This window comes from Artemia sp. Qi Xiang Cuo, chromosome 5 (assembly GCF_049724085.1).
Source record: "Artemia sp. Qi Xiang Cuo chromosome 5, ASM4972408v1, whole genome shotgun sequence".
Taxonomy (NCBI): Eukaryota; Metazoa; Arthropoda; class Branchiopoda; order Anostraca; family Artemiidae; genus Artemia; species Artemia sp. Qi Xiang Cuo.
Genome location: NC_142798.1, coordinates 73,725,594 through 73,751,748, shown reverse-complemented (window position 1 = coordinate 73,751,748; position 26,155 = coordinate 73,725,594). Strand labels below are relative to the sequence as shown.

At 35.9% G+C, this 26,155-nt stretch overlaps 1 protein-coding gene across 5 annotated transcripts in view; it reads left to right on the top strand.

The window, feature by feature from the left end:
• Positions 1–11,415, top strand: part of LOC148952504 (phosphatidylinositol 3,4,5-trisphosphate 3-phosphatase and dual-specificity protein phosphatase PTEN-like) — a 78,561-nt gene extending 67,146 nt beyond the window's left edge. For 2 of the 5 annotated variants that reach the window (XM_089088993.1, XM_089088991.1), the window contains exon 13: positions 11,174–11,414. Coding sequence is in view for 1 of the 5 variants with exons in the window: in XM_089088994.1 (XP_088945120.1) it covers positions 11,174–11,193 (20 nt within the window). In the remaining 4 variants the exon portion in view is untranslated. Of the gene's footprint in view, positions 1–11,173 lie in introns of all 5 variants that reach the window. The other 3 variants (XM_089088995.1, XM_089088992.1, XM_089088994.1) reach the window with 3 other exon arrangements.
• The last annotated feature ends 14,740 nt before the right edge of the window (positions 11,416–26,155 follow it).

Sequence of the window (26,155 nt, the reverse complement as noted above, 5' to 3'; positions counted from 1 at the left end):
TTAAAACTTCCGAAATTCTGGGAAATAAGGGCTTTATACTGAAATTAACAACGATTTGACGATCTTAAATCTGACTGAAGCAGATTTGAGACATTCAACACTATGTTTTAGCTTAACTTGTTGCCCTAGCACTTGATCAGCCCGTGGCTTCGGATGTTCGCGGTGAAATTCCCTAGAATCAGGATTAACACGCCGAAATAGGAGAAACTTTTGTTTATTTTTGTATAAGAGAGCAATTGGACCAATACTATAGTTGAATTTTTCAATACTTAAAATGTTATCAAAACTCTGATGCATGACTAAAGATTATTTGGTTTGGGACCAAATTTGGTCCCAGGCCAAATTTCCGTTAGTAGTTTTTTTTTGCGTAGTAAAACATGAGAATCTTTAGTGTTTATTCTAAACCTTTCACAGAGAACATAACCCTTAAGTTGTGGGTATGAGCGAACTTCCTGTAACCTTGGAAGACCTTTTCGGGTTTTCTCTAATTCTTTAAAGCCAGAAGGTCTTTTGTACTTTACTGGAAACATTTTTTTTATTTCAAGAAGTTTTAATTAACGGCAAAGTATGACCTCGAAAATTTGAAAATATCACCTCTGTATTTTTCTTTGGGTATGACTGAACATTTATGACACAAAAAAGGGTCACGAAATATAATGAAATGAGGTTCGGAGATTTGGAACTTACGCCACTGTCACTGTGACAGACCAGAACAAAATTCACACTTTACTGAAAACAGTCTTTATGTCGATCTGTGTTTTATTTTTCCTAACATCAAAAAAGAAGGCAAAAATCACGATCTTAACCAAGATTACTAAAAAAAAACCTCCCACCAAAAGGACTGGTACGACACAATAAAAACCGGACGTGCATCTCCGTCGCTTTTTTATTTTTAGTTCCATTCAGAATATTTTTTGTTGCTCAAATACGAAGCAAACGCCAAAAATTATCATGAACATGTTTCTTTTTCTCCGCTCAGGGGATAATTAGTACATCGTGATTAAAACCAGAACCATATTGCCTATGCTAGTATCTTTTTTTTTTTTTTTTTTTTACGGGAAGTACTAGTTTAATAACCGAGTAACTTATCGTACAAACTCTTCATGATTTTTTCTCTTTTTATTTCATTAAAAAAGAATATGTTAAAATTATACTAAATCTGTTTACGGTCCGAGTCATAAAAGACGAGTCATCAAACTTGTAGAAAAGACGTGGTGTGGTCCAATGATCAACATAATGTAGCGTTTTTGAATAAATTTGATTATTATATTGAAAACAAAAAATGCTATCTAGTGTCGCCAAGCGAAATCATAAATCCGATTGCAACAACCTAATAAATATTTCTTGATAAAGACCCGTGTTGGCAAAAACGGCACAATAGTTATATTTGTTTACACTTTTACCGTATGATATTTATTAACACTAAAAGCATTTATGAGTCATGGTTAATTCAAAAGTACAACAACATAAAATTTGTAAACAAAGACATACCGTAAATCCAAATTAATATAGGTAATTTTAGAAAATGATCCTTATGTGCCATACCTTTGCCCAACAACTTTTCAACTTCTTAATCCCATAAAAACTATGTTACTTAATATAAAATCCACTCATTCCTCCCATATATCCCATCCCTAAAAATTTCGTCCATCATGTCATTTAATACCTTACATTTAGTTCTTATGTTCTGCCGATTAACTTAGCCCTGACTATTTTATAATCCAAAAAGGAGCTTGAAAACAAAACAATATCCGTATTTTCCAAAAAATTTGGATGGATAAAAAAAAATTAATTAAACCTTTTTTTTCGGATTAGGAGTTTCATAGATTAATTTTAGACTGAAATCAAGCTTATTTTGAATTTTGCTAACTCTTCCGGGTACCACTGCACTGTTAGTGGCGCAATTATCTTTTAATTCTTAATACGTCCATGCAGGCCTCTTTCCAAATTTTTTTTCGACTCGTAAAAAAGTAACGAAATACATACAAACAAATTTTCGTTGCTTTTTGTAAAGTTTTTTTTTTGTAACCAACCCTCGAACAAAAATCATGGATACGCTCGTGCGTCCATATTATATCGCAAAAGATTTGCTTCTCTTCAGTTTCTTGTTTTGTTCGGTGTAGGGACTAAACGATTTTGAAATGGTAAAAAGTCTTTTTAGAGAATTTTTTTTTGGAATAGATAATAGTCCGAAATATGTGCTTGTCTTTTTTTTGCTGCTGTTTACTATATCCTTTTCCCCCTTTTCTACACGCTTTTATTTTACAGTTTGGGGTTCGGGTTGCCCTCTGTATTTATAAATAGCCCAAACATATATGCTTCTTCTTCTTCATTTTTTGCTGTTGTCTGCACTTTTCTTTCTTCTTTTTTCTAATGCTTTTATTTTACTGTATTGGATTTTGGCTTTACCCTTTGTAATTATAAATAGTTGCAAATGTTTTATATTTTTCTGGGAATAAGCAATAATCCGGCTTAAATAGAAAACGTAGAAGACAGGAAACTTTTAACTGCTCCGAACTTACAGTGGAGCTTAGTTAGAGTAATCGTCATTATACTTTATTTATTTGGATGTAAATATTGATATTACTCCTGATTATGGTTATGTTGGAGCTTTTGCGCTTTGCCATTAAAGTCGGAGTCTAAGATTATTATTATCTAAAGAAGATATGACATCGTGGAAAAAAAATCCCGGACAAAAATTAAAAAATCGAGACAAAAATCCCGGACATTTATAGAGATTAGTCATCGTTCCGTTGCTTAATTTTGCGCTGTCGCTTAATCCTTAAAATCGAATTGAACAATTATGACGACATGAATGTAAAGTTTTAAAACATCCAAAAGGGGGTTAAGACCAGTAAAGTGAAAAAAATGGTAGATATGTTTTTGGCCGATGTCCAGCTAAGTAACGATCAAAGGAAGGAAAAAGGGAAGGACAAGATATAAAAAAGTGATAATAAAAATAATTGTCGTTTTTAACGACAATAACAAGCAACATTGAATGGCAAGTTTTGTTTCATATCAGATCCATGGTCTTTTTTCTTGTCTGTTTTCGATGTCAAATCTGCACCGGGAATATCAACCAGGAATATTTGCTTCTTCTTCATTTTTTGTCATCAGCCTTATCTTCTTTTTATTTTTCATCAGCGCCGTCTACTTTTATTTAAATATTCCTCTTTGGATGTTTGGAAAATCTGTGTTTCGTTTTATGGTTTTAGCAGTTGTTGCTGTACAACTTTTGGTTTTGTTATTATAAAAATCAGAAGTTTTAAAAACTTGTCCTAACTGATTACCAGATTTGTTCAGTCCAGTTTGTCATCATGAGAAGTGTGTGTCTTATCTTCATTAGTCACATATAATTGTTGATTACAATCTTGAATCTTTTTTATTATAAAGATTATTTTTGGTCTTTAGAGTAAAAGATCTCTTGTGTTTCCTTGTTTTTTTGTTTGTTTTTAACCAGTGCAAATTTTCTTAGAGCAGGAAAAATCATTATTTGGAAATTAAATCGAAAGTTATAATAAATTGGATAACGAAAATAAGTTTCCTATTACTGTTAGGTTGAAGTATGATATCCGTCTTGGTGCATTCTGAGAACTGGTCCGAAGCATCTAGGCATCTTTTTCATGATACATATCGTCAGGTGGGTATCAAAAGATCGTATCTCCATAATTGTAAATTTTCAGAAGAGCAAGAAAAAACCTCACAACTTTTATTTCACCTTTGATAAGCGTAAAACAAAAAGGGATTAATATGTAAAATCAATACATATCAATCCGTCTTTGTTCTACGGTTATCGGAGGGGAAGTAAAAAAGTTGTGAGTTTTTTTTTTTTTTTTTGCTTTTCTGAAAAACTAAAATTATTGATATGACCTTTTGATAACCGACTGACGATATACTAGGTAAGTGTGTAATACTTAGTTCTAAAAAGTTACCTTTGTTCAGAAGGAATGATCAATGAAAATAGGCTAGCGAAGGGCAGGGAAGACAAAACCCGTCAGAAGATTTGAATATTCAAGACTAGACAGATGTGCCTCTTTCATGCTGCTTTTGATTAACGTTGCCCTGACTTACACCGGTGTATTTTTTCTGACGCAAAAAGTTTGACGTGCAACAGACACTCCAAAAGTATATAGTAGATACATGGGGCAGTTTCATGTTGAGCAGTGTAACCCTGGGTTTACAAAGCTTTATATTTTCTGACGTAAAACGGCTCACGAACAAAGGATGTAGCAGAAGTTTTAATATCATACGCAGGATTCTTGTCGGGGAGGATGATAAAAAAAATTAATTTTATTTGTTGCTTTGCCTAAACAGTGCAAGGAAATTCGGAAGAATTTAGGTGTTTGGGGTCGGACCCCAAGGCTCTCCCTTGCAGACCGACCTGTTCGGTTGGCTTATCAAACAGTTCGTTGGTACTTACAGCGAACTGTAAGTAAGGAGCGACCCGGCTCAATAGTAACCGAAACTCTAAAAACGGAATTTTGATATCAATATATACATCACAAGAATCAGATTTTTATGCTGATTTCAAATATATAAGTTTTATCAAGTTTAGTTTTACCCATCAGAAGTTACGCGCCTGAGAAAAGTTGCCTTATTTTCGAAAAAGGGGGAAACGCCCCCTAAAAGTCATAGAACCTCAATGAAAATCACGCCATCAGATTCAGCGTATCAGAGAACCCTACAGTAGAGGTTTCAAGCTCCTATCTGCAAAAATGTGGAATTTTGTATTTTTTGCCAGAAGAAAGATCAGGGATGCGACTTTATTTGTTGTTGTTTTCTTTATCCCAGGGGTGATCGTATCGACCCACTGGTCCTAGAATATCGCGGGAGGATTCATTCGAACGGAAATTAAAAGTTCTAGTGGCTTTTTTAATTGACAAAAAAATGGAGGGCAACTAGGCCCCCTCCCACGCTCTTTTTATCCCAAAGACATCTGATCAAAATTTTGAGATAGCCATTTTGTTCAGCATAGTCGAAAAATATAATAACTATGTCTTCCCCACAGTCCCCAGGGGAAGGGCTGCAAGTTCTGAACTTTGCCCAATGTTACATATAGTATTGGATATTGGGAAGTATACAGACGTTTTCAGGGGATTTTTTCTGGTAGCGGGGGGGGGGGGGGGTTCGGGGGTTAAATGGGAGGATCTTTCCACGTGGGAAGTTTTTATGGGGGAAGAGACAATGCTATGAAGGGGGCACCGGATTTCCCAGCATTATATAAAAAAAGATCAGAAATTAAATAAATAAAAAAACAAGTTTTTCAACTGAAGTTAAGGAGTAACATCAAAACTTAAAACGAACAGAAATTATTACGTATATGTTTGGGTTCGCCCCCTAGTCAATACCTAGCTCTTTACGATAAAGTATTTTTTTTTTTTAGTACTTTCATCAGAACTATTTGTTCTAATTAAAGGCCTTTGTGATTAAGGGGTCATTCTTAAAGAATTGGAACAAAATTTGAGCTTTAGCGTAAAGAGCGAGGTATTGACTAGGGCATGAACTCCTTAATATACCTAATAAAAATATACGAATATAGAAGTTCGCTACGTAAGTTAATTCGCAAGTTACGTATATTTATTACTAATAAAAACGTTCGTAAATAAAATTTAACAACTTTCAAGAAAGCCATTAACCAAAAAAAGTAAAATTAATATGCAAATTTCGTTTAATTATTCATGTACGGTGAGGCAAAATCAAAACCTGCATTAATTCAAAAACGTTCAGAAATTGAATAAAAAAAAACAAGTTTTTGTTATTGAAAGTACGGAGCGACATTAAAACTTAAAACGAACCGAAATTATTCCTTATATGAAAGGGGCTGCCCTCTCCTCAATGCCTCGCTCTTTACGCTAAAGTTTTACTCTTTCTCACAACTCTGTTTTTTAAAACAATAAAAAACTTTAGCGCAAAGTGAGGCATTGAGGAGGGAACAGCCCCTTTCATATACGGAATGATCTCTGTTCATTTTAAGTTTTAATGTCGCTCCTTACTTTGAGTTAAAAAAAACTAGTTTTTTTTTATTTAATTTCATGTACTAAAGACCACAGGGCAAACCATAAACAGGGGGTTGAGTTGAAAGTCCGTTAATTTTCTTTTCAGGGGTTCAGTTTAAATATTTAAACGCAGCCGTTTTTGTACAAAGACGCCGCTGTGTGAACCTGGTAAGTAAGAGAACGGTAAGCTTCCTTTTCGTGTTATCTTTAACCACGTTCCCCCGTCGCAATCAATTGCTACAATAGGCAACAACCTATTGAGTTCAATCCAATTTTTTACCTAAAAACAGTAAAGAAGATAAAGCAATGAGAAACTTTCAAATACTGTGAATTCTAGAAGAAAATTACTTGAATATTTCCGCTATATCTCCAATAACCGTCGTCAGCAAAACTGAAAATTTCAGCAAAACTAGAATAAACCCAAAATTCAATTTGCAATAAAAAAAACGAGGACATTAAAAGTAAAACTAACATCATCACTATAAGCAAGTTCAGCTTGGACCGAGAAGCAAGGTAATTGTTGTCCTCCTTGGGATCAATAAAAAAAAAATTGTTTTGTCAACTGAAAGTAAGGATTAACATTAAAACTGAAAACGAACAGAAACTATTATAAACATCAGGTGGTGGTGCCCCCTCCTCAAACCCCCGATCTTTACGCTAAAGTTTGACCTTTTGTCCCAGTTCCTTAAAAACAACTGCTCAAACACAAGGACCGTTAAATTGGATAAGAAGTATTCTTAAAGCACTGTAAAACTTTTGCGTAATGAGTGTGGTGTGAGTCTGGGGCACTACCCCCTGATATTCAGAATAATTTTTTGTTCGTTTTCGTTTAATTTTTGTTCGTTTATCTCTCGTTTATTTTAATTTGATTTTTTTTTTTTTTTAACCAAAGGAATATTGTGGTGGTTCTGTCGTTTATGAGGAGGCCTGCCCCCTCCTCAGTACCTTGTCTTCACTCTAAAGTTTATCAGTACTTAAAAGGTTTCTTTAAAAAAAAAGCACTTCTGAGAAATTAAAACAGGAAAATATGAGTTTTTGAGGTCTCGAAACGTTCAAAATAAGTAAGAGTGATTTGCGAAGATCACTTTTGGCTGCACTCTATGGAGCCATTTTTAACTGTGAAACCTCTGCAAGACGAAGTAGATTGAAGTGTGACAGTTTCTTACCAGCGAGTTCTGAAGAACTTTTTCCAGCATCGGGAAAAAATATCATATGGCATACAAGGATGCAGATTGGAGGATCCAAACCTGGCGTTATGATGCATTAGCGATGGGAGTGTGTTTGGAAAGAACGTTGAATGGGAAGTCAAAAAGTGTCTTTTTCCATCTGATCTATACCCTGGTGTGTAAGCATAATCAACCGAAATATGTTGGCTCTGTTAAACAAAAATAAGACAAACCAACAAAATCTGCAACCTTTTTTGTACGTAATTCTGATGAACGCCTACAGGCCCACGGCCTATAGTCACACACCAGAACATCGTAGCTGTGCTCCAACTTACCAGTTAACTGAACTTGAGGTTACCCACACACTGAAATACATTTGGAGTAATAAGTACAGATCTTAGCGTCAGTACCGTATCCAAGGGGGGGGGGGTTACTTGGTTTGAACATCCCCCGTACGAAATTTTTGACTGATCCGCACAAAGGTAACAAAAATACATGTAAACGAATTGTTGTTACGTTTTGTAAAGATTTGTGTACCTTCCCACCCCCAAACAACACATCCGGCCTCTGAACAAAAATTCTGAATATGGCCTTGGTTGGCATATCTCCCCTAAAAATTAAGTAAGGGCATTTCGGGACTCTACATAGTAAAAACTATAAGCAGTGGGAGTTATTTTCCGTTGAAATTTTTGCTCGATGATTCTTTTGAAATTTCTACTAGATAATTTTGCAATTTTTGAAGCAATCTTATAAGTTTTCAGTAAAGTGCAAATGACACTTACAAATCCAAAGGAGCATGATTTTCATTAAATTACCTGGTCCCATATACTGCAATATGCTGTAGCTTCTAGTTTTACCTGTTAAATTTACATGCAACTTGACGGTGAACAAATTTTGACACAACTCTTTTCATGGATGTTGGGATTAATGATTGGGATATTTGACTGTTTTGTTTGTTAAATGCTTTTATTAAACTTCAACTGTTGAAAGGGATTAAATCTTCAATGATAAATTCTTAAAAAAAAAAATTAAGTACAGAACCCGTTTAAAGGTAATATACAGCCTATTAGCTGTTTTGAATGCAAATGTTGAATAGTTGACAGTGGCGTGAATTCAATTTTTTTATTGGGGGGGGGGCAAATGGAATTTTCTATATCTAGTATTGGGGCAAAGTGTTACTTTCAATCTAAGGGAAGATTTTATCGTTTCTTGAATGAAAATACCCAAAAAAAGGAATTTTTAAAAATCTAAGAGGAAAGAAATCTAGTTGGCAGAGCCCCATTCAAATGACCAAAAATTAGGGATGAGTATCATTACGGGGGGTGTTGATACAGAGGGTATAGGCACTCAAATCACGGTGTGCAAAGTATTATTTACATACTTAAATAGTGGGGAAGTCCCGAATACAACTATGCCTTGCACAGACCAGAACGTTATTTGCGTTTTGCTGAAGATTATTTTTATTTAGAGATGTGAGTTTGGTTTTCATAACATCAAAAAAAACAAATCATCTTATTAACCAAGATCACTGAAAAGATCCAATGAAATGCAGATCGACAGTCTAGTATATAATGATATTCACTTCTGGATGTATCAGCAACTTTGTATTCATCAACTTGGTAAAAAAGAAAGCTTAAAATGTATTTTGTTTTCAATAAAGTGCAAATGGCGTTCTGGTCTTAAGCAGGCAATGAGGGGGTTTGCTCTTCTCGTGTTTGTGGTAGTTTCTGTTTGTTTTATGTTTACTTTGATTAATTGCTGTAATTTTTCAACGTTTTCGGTTTATTTTATTTTTTTGATAGTAATTTATGTTTGTCTTGCACGTGAATTACCATTTGCCTTTATTTCTGCTCCCTTTACTTTCGTTTGAAAATTTATTTGTGGAATAAGTTTTTTTTATTAATTCGTATTCCTTTTTAGGCTTTTTTTATTGGGGAATAAAATAAATAACTGTTAAAAACTTTTTTTCCGTTTTTCTGCTTAAGAATCCAGATTTTGGCTTGCTATTTGTACACTAGACAAAATTTTGCAATAATTACAAAATTTTTATTTTGCAAATAATTGAAAAAAGTTGTACTATAGAACTTTGGAAGGATACGTGCGTGGAATATTATTCAAATAAATGAATCAAAAATCGAGAGCTGGGCAGTCGGTTATAAGTTATAACCGACTCCAACTCCATTCAGCAGAAGTTTACTAAAACTCCGACTCCACAGCTCTGTTTTAAAGCTTCATTTAACTAGATTTTGTGAGTTATAAGCTTATAACCGACCTCGGCTCCATATATTTTCAATATGCCGACCTTGACTCCATTCAGAAGAAAATTCACTAAAACTCCGACTCCGCAACTCTGAATTTTGACTCTGATAATATCACCTGTTCTTGGCCACTTCCTGTTTTTCTTTCAAATTATACATTTCCTGAGGTTAAACACAATTATTAAAATGCTAAAATGAACTCCAACCAAACGAGTGAGGATTTGGACTAATCAAGAATGGGCCCAAGAAGAAAAATCCTGCCAACGGAAAAAATTTTAATTAATTATTTTTGTGTTAAATATTTTTATTTTTGTATCTGCTGATTTTACGTCGTTCGTGACACATCAATTAAGTTAGCAAAACCAAAACTTAAATGAATTTACAAGTTTCGAGGACATTAAAATAATCACATTTCGCTCCCTGGACTCATCTTAGGTCAAATTATAACTGAAAAAGATGACTTTCGCGGAAGCACATTTTGGTCAGTGCTTCCGCGATTAATCTTGAAAGTAAATAAGGATAACTAATGAGTCATGTTTGACGACGGTTTCCGTCCATAAGATTCAAACTGTTACAATCTGTTGACTCTCAAAGATAATTAGACCTTCTAAAGCTGTTTGCTGCCATATTTTTGGCTTATTTTTTGCTGATTTTTCACCAGTGTTCTTCTTTTTTGGCTTCCGCTACTGTCAAAATTGCATAACTGTACCTGAAGGTCTTTTTCATTAACAATCGACTCCCAATTATTTTTTTTTAAGATTAATATGGTTGTGTAAATTCCCGCTTAACCGCTTCAAAGACTCATATTCCATTTACACTGTCCTTGGATACTAAAAGAATATTAGCCTAGTAGCAAGTTTGTTTATTAATGTGTATGAGTTTATTTGAATTAATAAAGAGCGTCAATAAGGTTTGAATTAATGTATTATCTCAAGTCTATGGTGACAGTCCCAGTCCCCCTCTAAACTCAGAGTCTTTGGATGGTTTTAAGAACTGCCTTCTTGGTTCAAATTATAATAAGTTTTGCAAATTTTGAGATTTTTTTATTTTTTTTTATGAGCATAAATTTCTGTGAGTGCTCCTTAGAAAAACCCTAGTGATTTTCCTTTCTCTTTGTATCAATGTGGTAATTTCTTTGTATGTTGTGGTAAAAAGGCTAATAAAGGAAGGGTGTATAATTTATTTTGAAAATAAGAGACATTGATCGTTTAATCGGTTCTTCGCAGATTTGTCATTCGATAAAGGAAAGACGTTTGACAAAAAAGCGAAAAAATAAAAATTAAGAAACCAAGAACGAGGTTGGTTTTCAGCGGGTGGAAAAGAAGCAAACCGAAAAGACAAACAAGATAATTCGGCAAGGACCTCCGGCAAGCCCTCCTCATCGTTACACACAAAAAAACACAAAACTTTTGAGGCAAACTGTAACGAGACAGAGAAAACACATCTGACGCATCAGAAAATATTCGGTATTTTCTCTGTCTCGCTACAGTTAACTTCAAAAGGTAAGCTTTTTTTTGTGTGTGTTGAACGATGAGGACAGCTTGCCGAATATCTGCTTTGTCTTTTTGTTTCGCTTCTTCTTTCTGTTTCTCTAAAAATGGCCACCGTTCTTGGTTTCTTAATTATTTCTAAATTTTCTTTCGTTTTTTCATCAACCGTCATTTACAGCCACCGTGTTTTTAGAATGTATTTACTTTAAATAAAGAAAATAATTGCCAAAATTTATAAATATGTTTCTTATTTATAATTCTAGGTGAATCTACATATCTGTAAACATACAGAGCGCAGTCAAGCTGCAGCAGCTGACATATAAACAGCTGATTCCCTACAGTACAAATTCTACCTGCTCAACCCAGTGATTTATACAATGAAAGTCAAAACGTGACTTTAAAATGTTGCAACAGCTATGTTGTTGTGCAATACGCTTTGTTGTTAATTTATAATAGGCCTAGATTTGTCGTGTAATAATTTTGGTGTTTTAAGATTTTTTCTTTTGATTTGTTTTATAATAAATAAATCCAAATATAGCATCAATTTTATAGTTGTTAGCGAACAGAACTACTGAAATATTAAAATCTTAGACGTTCTAAATTGGTTCAAATAGAAATGTTAAATCTTTTGCTTCCACTTTGCCTACTGCTTGTGGGCATGTCAGATGCAGCTAGAACCTGCGCCTCGTTCGATTTACTTTATTAGTTAACTAATAAGTAGATTTTGCCGTTTTTGTCCAATTCTTAGTTAACTTATGAACTGAAGAGTTGACTATCATGGGGTGCCGGCATGGGTCCATGCCCCCCTCCCCGGAAATTTGGGACTTTAAAGTAATTATAAGGAAACCACAAGAAAAAAAAGTAGAATAAACAAAAACCATAGAAAAAATATGCGTTGTCCCATTGTTGACTGCCTACCAACAAATTTTGACCCTATAATCAAAGTGTAAGAGCCTAACTACTGATAACATTCGATCAAAGAATCAGTTCCTTATGGCGATCCTAAATATATATTTGTTTATTAGTAATTAGTGCTGTTATTAGTACCCAAGAAAGTTCGTATAATTAAAGAAAACACAAGGAAAACAACTTAATAAAGGGCAATTTCAGTAAAAATATGCCGTCAACTTTCGCTTGCATTGCCAGATTTGAAGCTACTATTTGAACCCTACTGTAAAAGTTTGAAGCTCCTATCTGTAAAAATGTGGAATTTTGTATTTTTTGCCAGAAGAAAGATCATGGATGCGTGTTTATTTGTTTTTTGTTGTTTTTTTTTTTCCAGGGGTGATCGTATCGATCCAGTGGTCCTAGAATATCGTAGAAGGGCTCATTCGAACGGAAATTAAAAGTTATAGTGCCATTTTTAAATGAGCAAAAAAATGGAGGGTACTTAGGCACCCTCTCACACTACTTTGTTTCACACAGACACCCAATAAAAATTTTGAAATAACCATTTTGCTCAGCATGGTCGAAAATATAATAACTATGTCTTTTAGGATGACTTAATCCCCCAAAGTCCCCGGGGGGAGAACTGAAAGTTATGAACTTTACCCAATGTTTACATATAGTATTGGTTATTGGGAAGTATACAGACGTTTTCAATGGGGATTTTTTTCTGGTAGTGTTGGGGGGGGGGGGGTATGTGGGAGGATCTTTCCGTGGGGTAAGTTTTAATGGGGGAAGGGAAATTTCCATCAGGGCGGTGTCAGATTTTCCAGCATCATTAAAAAAAACGATCAGAAATTAAATAAAAAAGTAATTCAACTGAAAGTATGGAGCAACATCAAAACTTATAACGAACAGAGATTACTACTTATATAATTGGGTTCGCCCCCAAGTCAATAGCTCGCTCTTTAAGCCAAATATTTTTTAGTACTTTCATAAGAGCTATTTATTCTAATTAACGGCCTTTGTTATTAAGGGGTCATTTTTAAAGAATTGGAACAAAATTCAACTTTAGCGTAAAGAGAGAGGTATTGACTAGGGGGCGAACCCCCTAATATACGGATATAGAAGTTTGTTACGTAAGTTAATTCGTAAGTTACGTATATTTATCAGGCAGCGCGCTAGCGCCGCCTAAGTAAAGAACGATGTGGGCACAATTTGTTTTTTTTCTTCAGACCGGCACTTCGTATCGAAGGAGTTGTCGTAGAAACTTCGAAAAGGGCTCATTCCATTGGAAATTGGAGTGGCTAGTGCCCTTTTTAATAGTCGAAAGTGACTGGAGGGCAAATAGCCCCCCCCCCTCCCACGCCCATCATTCCCCCAAGAACGATGTTGGCACAATGTACTATGTATAACTTTTTTCCTTTAGAGCAGGACCCTTCATATGGAAGGGGTCCTCGTAGAAACTTCAAAAAAGGCTCATTTGATTGGAAATTCAAAGGGCTAGTGCCCTTTTTAATAGTCGAACGTGATTGGGGGGCAACTAGGCCCCCCCCCCCCCACGCCCATCATTTCCCCAAACACATCCAATCCAAATTTTGAGATATCCATTTTGTTCAGCATAATTGATTTCCAAATAGAAAATATGTTTTTGAGGAGGACAATCCCCCACAACCCTCAGGGCAAGAGTTTTAAGTTATGCCCTGGGGGCAAAAATAGCGACGAAGACCACACTGCCTTTTGCATAACAACAAGACAGTGGAGATAATTTGAATGAATATTTCGGCCCTATGTCCAAGGGCCGTCCTCAGCAGGACAAAAATATATAAAAGAAAAAAGAGTCACAACAACATGTGCCCAATAAAGCCAAAAATTAAATTTTTTTTCAAAACAGTCATCCTTACTTCAGGGAAGTTCAACCAGGACTGATAATAAGTAAGGTGAAACAAGGCGATTCAATGAGATGAAAGAAAAATAATTTTAAAACACGTTCTTATTGCTAATCCAGCCTTTTTTGCAGCTAACCTCAAAGGTCTTTTTGTGATCGGTTCTGTGTTAATGTCTATTGGTTTTTTAAAATATTTTGTAAGATCATTTTTAATTAAATTTATGTATAGAGCATTTAGTGTATATTCCCCCAAGTCCCTATTTAAGGAAATATTATTATTAATCTTAAGTTTGATTTCAATTGGTTCTCGGACTACCTGCTTCAGTCGTCAAAGAGCAGTCGTAATATCCCTCGTCGATCGTGCCCTAAACATTTGTTCTGATTCCCACATCACAGCAGAACTAAACTTTATCAGGGACATACTTTTCGGAAATGGTTATCCTGTTTTATTTGTTAATAGTGTAATTAACTGAAGACTGAAAAGGCATTCCCGTAAAATTAATGACAGTTTACCGTGTGAGATTTCTGATAATCCGTCAAACCTAATATAGCTTCCCTAGATCCCAGAAATCACTGCAAATCTTAAAAAAGTTTGCACACAAAATAATCTGTATGTAGTATTCACAAATAATTTAAAAATCAAAAATTTTCTAAATTCTGGTAAAAATAAAACCCCAGTTACTCGCCAAAGAGGGGTCTATCAAATACCATGCGATTGTGGCAAATATTATGTAGGTAGAACACACCAGAATTTAGAAAAGCACATACAACAGCATAAAGATGATATAGTCAAAGCTCTAAATTCTCATATTTGCGCTGTTTCATCTGAATCTGCATTAGGCAGCCATATTTTTAAAATCCTAGCCACAATATACTTTTTGATGAATCCGCCCTTATTAGCAACGACCTAGGCATAAAGCAGGTAGTCCGAGAATCAATTGAAATCAGACTTAAGATTAATAATAATATTCCCTTAAATAGGGAGTTGGGGGAATATACACTAAATGCTCTATACACAAATTTAATTAAAAATGATCTTACAAAATATTTTAAAAAACCAATAGACATCAACGCAGAACCGATCACTAAAAGACCTTTGAGGTTAGCTGCGAAAAAGGCTGGATTAACAATAAGAACGTGTTTTTAAATTATTTTTCTTTCATCTCATTGAATCGCCTTGTTTTACCTTACTTTTTATCAGTCTTGGTTGAATTTTACTGGGGTAAGGATGCTAGAACCGTTTTGAAAAAAATTTGATTTTCGGTTTGATTGGTCGCATGTTGTTGTGAGTCTTTTTTCTTTTATATATTTTTGTATTGCTGAGGACGGCCCTTGGACATAGGGCCGAAATATTCATTCAAATTATCTCCACTGTCTTCCAAAAAGATTTCCCTATTGTTGTTTGTGCTTTTGTTATTTGCCCTGGGGGCATATAAGGTTTTTATAGAAGGGGTCGTCGTAGAAACTTCAAAGGGGGCTAATTCGACTGGAAATTGAGAGTTCTAGTGCCCTTTTTAATAGTCGAAAGTGATTGGAGGGCAACTAGCCCCCCCCTCTGCCCATCATTCCCCCAAACACATCCAATCAAAATTTTGAGATAGCCATTTTGGTCAGCGTAGTTGATTTCCAGATAGAAAATATGTTTTTGAGGAGGACACTCCCCCACAAACCTCAGGGCAAGGGTTTTAAGTTATTCCCTGGGGGCATATAAGGTTTTATGGAAGGCGTTGTCGTAGAAACTTCAAAACAGGCTCATTCGATTGGAAATTCGAAGAGCTAGTACCCTTTTTAATAGTATAAAAATTTTGAGATAGCCATTTTGTTCAGCGTAGTTGATTTCCAGATAGAAAATATGTTTTTGAGGAGGGCACTCCCTTATAGAAAAGAAGTTTCCCCGCACATAATTTAAGCTGATCTGCTTAATGAATTTAAGGTATTTGAACAATAACCAAAGTATTCACCTTCATGATCGTAGACAACTTCTCTTGGTCTATATTGAGGAGTGTGCGGCTATTAGGACTTACGGCTATTAACCCTCAGGGCAAGACTTTTAAGTTATGCCCTGGGGGCATATAAGGTTTATATAGAAGGCGCTGTCGTAGAAACTTCAAAAAAGGCTTATTCGACTGGAAATTCAAAGGGCTAGTGCCCTTTTTAATAGTCAAAAGTGATTGGAGGGCAACTAGCCCCCCCCCCCTGCGCCCATCATTCCCCCAAACACATCCAATCAAAATTATGAGATAGCCATTTTGTTCAGCGTAGTTGATTTCCAGATAGAAAATATGTTTTTGAGGAAGACACTCCCCTACAGCCACAAGGACAGGGGTTTTAAGTTATGCCCTGGGGGCATATAAGGTTTGTAAAGAAGGGGTTGTCATAAAAACTTCAAAAAAAGCTAATTTGTTTGTAAATTAACAGAGTTATTGTCCTTTTTAATAGTCGAAAGTGATTGGAGGGCAACTATCCCCCCTCAGGCCCATTATTCCCCCATACACATCTAAAAAAAATTTTGAGATAGCCATTTTGTTCAGCGTAGTTGATTTCCATATAAAAAATATGTTTTTGAGGAGGACACTCCCCCACAACCCTCAGGGCAAGGGTTATAAGCTATGCCCTGGGGGCATATAAGGTTTTTATTGAAATCTTTTTCTTAGAAATTTGAAAAGGGGCTTATTCGATTTGAAATTCAAGGGGATAGAACCCTTTTTAATAGTCGAAAGTGATTTGAGGGTAACTAACCCCCCCTCTCACGCCAACCTTTTCCCCAAACACATCCAATCTAAATTTTTAGATAGCCATTTTATTCAACGTAGTTGAAAGTTTTGGAAAATAGATTTTTAAGGATGACAACCCCTGCCCCCACAGTCCTCAGGGCAAGGGTTGTAAGTTATGCCGTGGGGTATATAAAGTTTTTATTGAGATTTTTGTCGTAGAAACTTCAAAAGGGCTCATTCAATTGGAAATTGAAAGGACTAGTGTCTTTTTTACAGTTGAACGTGATTGGATAGCGACTAACGCCCCTCTCACGCCCACCATTTTCCAAAACACATCAAATCAAAATTTTGAGATATCCGTTTTGTTCAACGTAGTTAAACGTTCTGGACATTAGGTCTTTTAGGATGATAACCCCCTCAGATCCCTCAGTACGAGGGTTGTAAGTTATACCCTGGGGGCATATAAGGTTTATATAGAAAGTTGTTGTATAAATCATAGGCAGCAGGATCGCGTTGCCTAAGTAAAGAACGGGGACACTCGAGAACGAGACAAGAAACCGGGACTAAGTAAAAAGGAGGACCCTCCCCCACAACCCTCTGGGCAAGGGTTTTAAGTTATGCCCTGGGGGCATATAAGAACGATGTTGGCACAATGTATTATTTATTAATTTTTTCCTTTAGAGAAGGGCACTTCGTATCGAAGAGGTTGTCGTGGAAACTTCGAAAAGCGCTCATTTAATTGGAAATTGGAGTGGCTTGTGCTCTTTTTAATAGTCGCAAGTGATAGGAAGGCGACTAACACCCCTCTCATGCCCACCATTTCCCCAAACACATCCAATGAAAATTTTTAGATAGCTATGTTGTTTAAAGTAGTTGAAAGTTCTGGAAATTCGGTCTTAGAGGACGACAACCACCCTAACAGACCTTAGGGTAAGGGTTGTAATTTATGCCTTGGGGGCATATACGGTTTTTCTATAGAAGGCATTGTCGTAGAAACTTCAAAAAAAAAGATCATTCGATTGGAAATTCAAAGGGCTAGTGCCCTTTTTAATAGTCGAAAGTGATTGGAAGGCTTGACATTTTAATAGTAAAGATCGAAGTGGGTATAATGTATTATTTTTTGTTGTTGTTGTTGTACAGACCCGGGCACTTCGTATCGAAGGAGTTGTCGTGGGAACTTCGAAAATGGCTCATTCAAAATACAAATGAAAGTGCATTGTCAGTTTAATATACATATACTGATATTTAGTAATCAAAATGTTAATATTCTTTAATTTTTTCAAGTTCTAAAAGGAATAACATTTATATTTTTTGAGTATAGTGCAAGTTTTGCTCTGACTTTGGGAACACATGAGGTTTTTGTACCCAAGCTATGTTAATTATTGCTCGTTTGGAGTTTGACTCGGTTATTTATTGTAATTTAGGTTCATTTCTGGTTTCATTTATTTATCGATGCTGATTTGTGGTAGTTTCACGCTTGGTAGATTATTTGATTTTATTTTTGGTCACTTTTTGTTTAATAGAGTTCTTTACTTTTCTTTGAAAAACTTATTTTGTGGAAATTTTTTTTAAGTTAATTACTAATAAAAAAGCTCATAAATAAAATTAAACTACTTTCGAGAAAGCCATTTAACCAAATAAAAGTAAAATTAATCTGCAATTTTTTTTATTGTTCTTGTACGGTGAGCCAAAATCAAAACCTCCATTAATTCAAAAACGTTCAAAAATTAAATAAATAAAAATCAAGTTTTTTTTAACTGAAATTAAGGAGCAACATTAAAACGAACAGAAATTATTCTGTATATTAAAGGGGTTGTCCCCTCCTCAACGCCTCGCTCTTTACGCTAAAGTTTTTTATTGTTTTAAAAAATAGAGTTTTGAGAAAGAGTCTAACTTTAGCGTAAAGGGCGAGGCGTTGCGGAGGGGACAGCCCCTTTCATATACGGAATAATTTATGTTCGTTTTAAGTTTTAATGTTGCTCCTTACTTTGAGTTAAAAAAAAACTTTTTTTTTTTTATTACGTATATGAGGGAGGTTGTCCCCCTCCTTATTACCTCGCTCTTCACGCTATAGTTTTTCGGCACTTCAACAAAAACTTACTTATTGTTCTAATTAGACGACCCTTGTGTTTCAGTAGTTGTTTTTGAAGAATTGGTAGAAATTTTCAAGTTTAGCGTAAAGAGCGAGGTGTTGAGGAGGGGCCAACCCACTCATATACGTAATAATTTCTGTTTGTTTTAAGTTTTAATGTTGCTCCTTACTTTCAGTTGAAATTTTTATTTATTTATTTAATATCTGATCGTTTTTTTTAATAATGAGAGTTTTTTCCTAAAAGTATTTAAAAATAAACTCTTTTCAACGTAAAAAAAAAAAAATACTATAATATATTCTCTGTCACCCAACCACCATTGATATTTTGGCATTCGGTCCCCTCGCCCTGGAAAATTTTCTGCCGGCGCCCTTGTTGACTATGGGTTAGATTAGTGGAGGAATGGTCATACTTAGGTGTTAAGTTTAAGGCAAAAGGAAATTTATTTTGTAGCCATATAGAGATTAGGATCGGAAAAGGTAAGGCATTTTGCAGTGGCGGATCCAAAGAGGGGCGTGTCCCCCCCTAGCTTAATCTAAAGTAGGGTAATTTACTTAATTAACTCAAGTTTGCGTTAATTAAACTTGCTCCTAACGCAAGTTTATCGGAATCAACCTATTTTACCCCCCCCCCCCTCCCTAAAAAAAATTTTCGGATCAACCTATTTTACGCCCCTCCTAAAAAAAAATCCTGGATCCGCCTCTGGCATGTTGTAATATGGTATTAAGAAGTCAACTTAGGGATATTAAAAAGATACAAGTAGTTAAAGAGGTTTTCAGGGCTAAAATCTTAGGTGTAATGCACTATGGTTCTGAGGTTTGGGGGTATGTGAAGGAAGATAGGCTAAAAACAGTGCAATTAGGATATTATAAGAGGTGGCTAGGGGTAAGTAAGAATACAAATAGTTTAAGCACCTAGAGGTGATTTAAGTTTGTTTTCTTTAAGAACGCGTAGGCTAATTAACATGGTTAGGCTTCGGGAAAAAATTTTAGTGATGCCTAGGGTGCGGGTGATGAAGGCGGCTTATTTAGAAATGTTATGTTGAAATGTTGATCAATGTGGACTAAGCCATGTGTGGGGAGGTGGTTTAGGGCTCAAGGACATGGGTGACCAAGTAAGTAGATTAGTTGAAAGGACTTTACAGGACCAGGAAATACAGGCATGGCAGGCCCAGCGTTCGCTTTCGAATTCACTGGGTCTATATTGCCGGTCGAAGGAGATTTGGGGTGAAGTTTTATTTTCTAAGGTGGGTTTGAATAAAAATGATATAAAGTTATTAATTGAAATGAAGGCTGATAGTTTGCCACTGGGCCAAAGAAGAAAGTTTATCGGGAGGGAAAGGTTAAAGGCTAGTCCTTATTTTTGTCCTATGTGTGGAGGTTTATATGAGAGCGTATATCACTTGATTGGTGAATGTGAGGAGCTGAGTGATTGGAGACTTGAAGTGATTGGTAGGGGGGATTATGGTTTTGCATGGTTGGTGATAATGTGTGCGGATGAGTGTTTTATGGGTATCAGAAGCTTGGCACAACTGCTTCGTCTCACGATGAATCACAAAAGTATATTTCTGTAGGATTACGTTAGGATTTGTGCAACTTTTTTTGTAATGGTTCTTTGTTTATATTTTTTGCCATGACCTATGGGCTTTTAGCGCAAAATAAATTCTATTCTATGAAACTACTGTTGGGAGTTCTTCGTTGTTAGATATCTACAGAGAATTTCTGGCAAAAATTCGAACTCGGATGCTCATGCTTGCCTCTATGATAAAAGGCTTGGCTCCTGCAAAATATGATTATTCATTTAGGATTTCCCAGAGTGAATGATGTAGCTGTTTGTTAAAAGCACTCACTCATCGACCGTATTTTTAAAGCTAGAGCTTACTTTTCTTATTGTAGGAGAAAGCAAGAGGTGTAAAATTTTCACAAAAAGGTTGTTATCCAAAATGTTTTTGGCCTACTTCAATAGTTTGACTGTTTCAGGCCTCCCCTTCCTAAACTTAATGGTCTGTTCCCAATGTCTTGTACGGCTCACGTTATAGTAACTTCGAATTTTCTACCAAACTTTCCATTCTATATGCAAAAGCCCGGTAAAATTCCTTAGTTCACTTTCTGGCAAATAAAACCCTAGAAGCGGAAAAAGTAGACTTTCTAGTTAACTAAGTTCTTTTAAATTGAACACGAATCTTTCCCCTATCTTAAGATCAGGCAATTGCGCCTTCGCGCAAAATTCGCACAGTACACTGAAATATTTTTTTATACACTCACATAGAACACGCGTTTTTGCAATAAAACGCGTCTAAGTTTGTCCGACAAGCGACGCATTTTTGCGTCTTGGGCGCATAGTGGCTGCATATAAAAATGTATTTATGTATGAGAATAAAAGGCACTTATTTGCAACACATAGTGAAATTTTCCAACAAGCAAGACTTTTTTCCGTCATTGAGCCATGCTGGGTGCCTGAAAATATTCCCATTTATTTGACGACGAAAAACAAGAAATAAAATTTGAATTCATAAACAAACTAATATTAGGTATACTTTCTGCATAATTAGTTCCACTTGGAACTAAACGTTATCTTCCACTAAACGTTAAAAATTAACTTTACGTTTCTTACGGAACTGAACTTAAATAATTAACTTCCAATCAAATTAACTCAACTGAACGTTATTTCTAATTTATTTTGACTGCCGTATTTCAACTATTCTTTGCCCTAGTATAGTTCTTCGTGTTTTATTTGCAGGTTGAAGTGGACATTCGTAAGTTTCTTATGTACCGAACATAAGATACCGGTGTATAAAACAAATGTTTGACGTCTCTGCATCACTTTGGGGTTAGACCTTAGAGAATTTACTTGTAAAAAATACCTAGAGTCAGAAACGTTTTGTTCTTTTTACTGGCTTAATATTTCTCACAGAAGAACCAATGAGAGTTTCAAAAGGCATAGTTATTTGTTTTCCCGAAAATTACATTACTTCATTAGTTCAGATTTGTCACTCAGCATTATTTAACCCGGGTTTAAAAAAGCGATACAATTTTTCTCTCCAGAAATTTGGGATAATGCTATTAGCTTGCAAAAAAAAAACGTCATAAAAACAAAACGATGGGTAAAACACACTTTTTAACACAGAAATACTGAAAAATAATATCTCTTTTCGCTCTGCTTAAATGCTGAAATGTATTTTTGAGAGCCTCTTAAACTCGATTATATTGGCTCTCAGTTGTATGGTTATTTTATTTGAAGAGCACTAGCCGAAGCTCTTTATTCTTCAATAGAATAGGTATTTAGAATAGGAATCTCAATTCTAGCAGTCAAATAGCTAGACACCATTTTTAAATATTATATAGACAAAAATCTAAAATGCACCGCATTTTAGATTTTAGATTTTTGAAGCACGCTGCGGTGCTTCAAATGCACCGCAGCTTCTTGACCGCATCGCCAAAATATCGTCTTAGAATAAGAAATGAAAATTTTGCAGACCCGTCACAAAAGGGATTTTTATCCTCACAATCAAGGCCGTACCCAGGATTTTTTTCGAAGGGAGTTTTTACTAAAACAAATCCAGGGGGGGGGTTACACAAAAAGACGTCAGAAAACGCATACAAAATTTGTTTATATCCATTTTTTGTTGCGTTTTTACGAGTCAGACAAACATTTCGGGGGGGGGGGGGTTCAACCCCCCTCTGGGTACGGCCTTGCTCACAATATCCTTTCATAAAAGGAGGGATACTCTATGGATCTGAGACTGCTCCCATTTCTTTTCATGATTTTGGTTGGGTTTTCTATAAATAGTTTCCTACGTTTTGTGATCAAGGAAGAGAAATGGTATGATGTGTATCTCCTAAACATAACCCTTCTTGGATCTCAAGTTTAAAACTTTTACACCATTTATTTCCTGCCAATAATAAATCCATTTTTTGTCCTCTTGTGGGTATTTATTAGATTTAGCATAAGTTTTATATAAGAAAATGTATAAAATATTAATTATTTTTATTGGGAATGGTTACTCTATTAGGAATGTGTATATTTTTATTGCGACTAAGGCTAAGGTTAATGAGATGAAAGTTTTAGGAAATATAGCTTATTTTTATTGGGAATGGTTATTTTATCAGGAATATGAATTCTGGGGAAATGGTTAATATGACAGATGAAAGGGTACTTTTATATTTAACGCACTCTTTTATATATGTCAAACTGGAGACGCGACAGAAAACCCGTTTTGTATGGGTTGATTCAAGACACTGCTATACAGTAATAAATGCTTAGCTTGGTTTTCAATGCGTTGACGATATTTAAACTATTGTTTTTGGGGGTTTAGGGGGAGAAAAAGGTACCTAGGTTAAGTTAGGTTAGGTTGCTTATTTAATATATGCTCTCCTTTACCCCCATCCCCACCCCCCTAATGCGCAAATATATAAACCAAATTTGTTTATAAACTAATATATATTAATCCTATTTTATTTCATTAGCATCAACCAAACTAGCACTATATAACAGAGTGCGTTTAACATAAAAGTCCCGATGAAAGAAGAAAGAACAATTAAGCAAAGGGAGAATTGTTAAAGAAGCGGAATGGATCAAAAATATTTTTATGTATTTATGTGTTGTCTTTTGTTTATCACAAAAATTAAAGGAAGATGTTGGTAAATACAAGTCAAATCAGCTTTTGAAAATTGACTAGCTGTGGATTATTTACTTACCACTTGGAAAAACGTTTGATACTATCAAACAGTTTGTGGTAACGAACTGGAAGGATAGAGTGACTCGACTCAATAGTAACCGAAACTCTAAAAAACGGAAATTCGATATAGATAGATATATCAACAGAATAAGCTTATTATGCTGATTCCAAATATATAAAATTGCTTTCAGTTTTCTACACAACTGAAAGCTGTAGATCTAAAAAAAAAGAGTGTTAATAAAATGTTGCATACCCCCTTAAGGAGGAGGTATCCAGAAAACTCATGTGTACTTTGTTTTCACCCAGTACAAAGAATCTAAAATGTAGCTCCCCTCTCCTGATTGAGCATCTGACCTTACTCTTTCAGATGATATTCTGTTGTGGTATAGTTCCTGATTTGCTCAGTACTGGAGTAAATAACCCAGTATCAAAAAGGGGAAAGCCCTCGGACCAATGTTCTTGTTTTATGCCAATTACGGTGTCACTGGTTTTGTGCAAAGTTTCTGAGTTACTAGTTAATGACGAGATGTCAGATAAGTGATATACACCGGATAACCAATTTGGCTTCAAGAAAGGAGTAGGCCACGACCATATTCACCATTTGATTGCTAATTTACTTCTACATGCTCATGAAAATAATGAGGTATTATATTTTGCTGGGTTAAAAGTATCTACAGCTTTCGACACGGGTGTACATCCACATTTCTTATTGACTGCTTATAGGGGTGGAGTTAATATTTCTGTCATCAAATCGATACGTGATCATAAACAGCGCGCTAGCGCTGCCTAAGTAAAGAACGATGTGGGCACAATCTCTTTTTTTTTTCTTCAGCCGGGCACTTCGTATCGAAGGAGTTGTCGTAGGAACTTCGAAAAGGGCTCATTTGATTGGAAGTTGGAGTGGCTAGTGCCCTTTCTAATAGTCGAAAGTGATTGGGGGGAAAATAGCCCCCCCCCCCCCGCCCATCATTCCCCCAAACACGTCCAATCAACATTTTGAGATAGCCATTTTGTTCACCGTAGTTGATTTCGAGATAGAAAATATGTTTTGAGGAGGACACTCCCCCACTGCCCTCGGGGTAAGGCTTTTAAGTTATGCCCTGAGGGCATATAAGAACGATGTTGGCACAATGTACTATGTATTATTTTTTTCCTTTAGACCAGGGCACTTCATATGGAAGGGATCGTTGCAGAAACTTCAAAAGGGGCTCATTCGATTTGAAATTGAGAGTTCTAGTGACCTTTTTAATAGTCGAAAGTGATTGGAGGGCAACTAGCTCCGCCCCCACGCCCATCATTCCCCCAAACACATCTAATCAAAATTTTGAGATAGCCATTTTGTTCAGCGTAATTGATTTCCAGATATAAAATATGTTTTTTAGGAGGACACTCCCCCACAATCCTCAGGGCAAGGGTTTTAAGCTATGCCCTGGGGCATATAAGGTTTTTATAGAAGGCATTGTCGTAGAAACTTCAAAACAGGCTCATTCGATTGAAAATTCAAAGGGTTAGTGCCCTTTTTTAATAGTCGAACGTGATTGGAGGGCAAATAACCCCCCCCCCACGCCCATCATATCCCCAAACACATTTAATCAACAGTTTGAGATAGCCATTTTGTTAAGCGTAATTGAGTTCAATATAGAAAATATATTTTGCTAGGAGGACACTCCCCCAAAACCCTCGGGGCACGGGTTTTAAATTATGCCCTAAGGGCATATAAGAATGATTTTGACACAATGTACTATTTAGTAATTTTTTCCTTTAGAGCTGGGCACTTCTTATGGAAGGGGTCGTCGTAGAAACTTCAAAAAAGGCTCATTCGATTGGAAATTCAAAGGGCTAGTGCCCTTTTTTAATGGTCAAAAGTGATTGGAGGGCACCTAGCCTCCCCCCCACCCCACGCATATCATTCCCCCAAACACATACAATCCAAATTTTGAGATATATATTTTGTCCAGCGTAGTGGATTTCCAGATAGAAAATACGCTTTTGAGGAGCCAACCCCCAGGGCAAGGGCTGTAAGTTATGCCCTGGGGGCATATAAGGTTTTTATAGAAGGCGTTGTCGTAGAAACTTCAAAAAAGGCTCATTCGATTGAAAATTCAAAGGGCTAGCGCCCTTTTTAATAGTTGAAAGTGATTGGAGGGCAACTAGCCCACCCCCTCGCCCATCATTTCCCCAAACATATCCAATCAAAATTTTGAGATTTGTTCAGCGTAGTTGATTTCTAGATAGAAAATATGTTTTTGAGGAGGACAATCCCCCACAACCCTCAGGGCAAGGATTATAAGTCATGCCCTGGAGGTATATAAGGTTTTTATAGAAGGCATTGTCGTAGAAACTTCAAAAAAGGCTCATTCGATTGGAAATTCATAAGGCTACTACCCATTTTAATAGTCGAAAGCGATTGGACGGCAACTAGCCCCCCCCCCCCCCCACGCCCATCATTCCCCCAAACACATCCAATCAAAATTTTGAGATAGCCATTTTGTTCAGCGTATTCCGGATAGAAAATATGTTTCTGAGGAGGATACTCCCCCACAGCCCTCAGGGCAAGGGTTTTAAGTTATGCCCTGGGGGCATATAAGGTTTTTATAGAAGGCGTTGTCGTAGAAACGTCAAAAAAAGCTCCTTCGATCGGTAATTCAAAGGGCTAGTGCCCTTTTTAACAGTCGAAAGTGATTGGAGGGCAACTAGCCCCCTCCCCTCCCACGCCCATTATTGCCCAAAACAAATACAATAAATATTTTGAGATAGCCATTTTGGTCAGCATAGTTGATCTCCAGATAGAAAATATGTTTTTGAGCGGGAAACTCCCCCACAACCCTCTGGGCAAGGGTTATAAGTTATGCCCTGGGGGCATATAAGGTTTCTATTGAAATCTTTGTCGTAGAAACTTGAAAAAGGGCTCATTAGATTTGAAATTCAAAGGGCTAGTACCCTTTTTAATAGTCGAAAGTGATTAGTAATATTTTTTGTTGTTGTTGTTG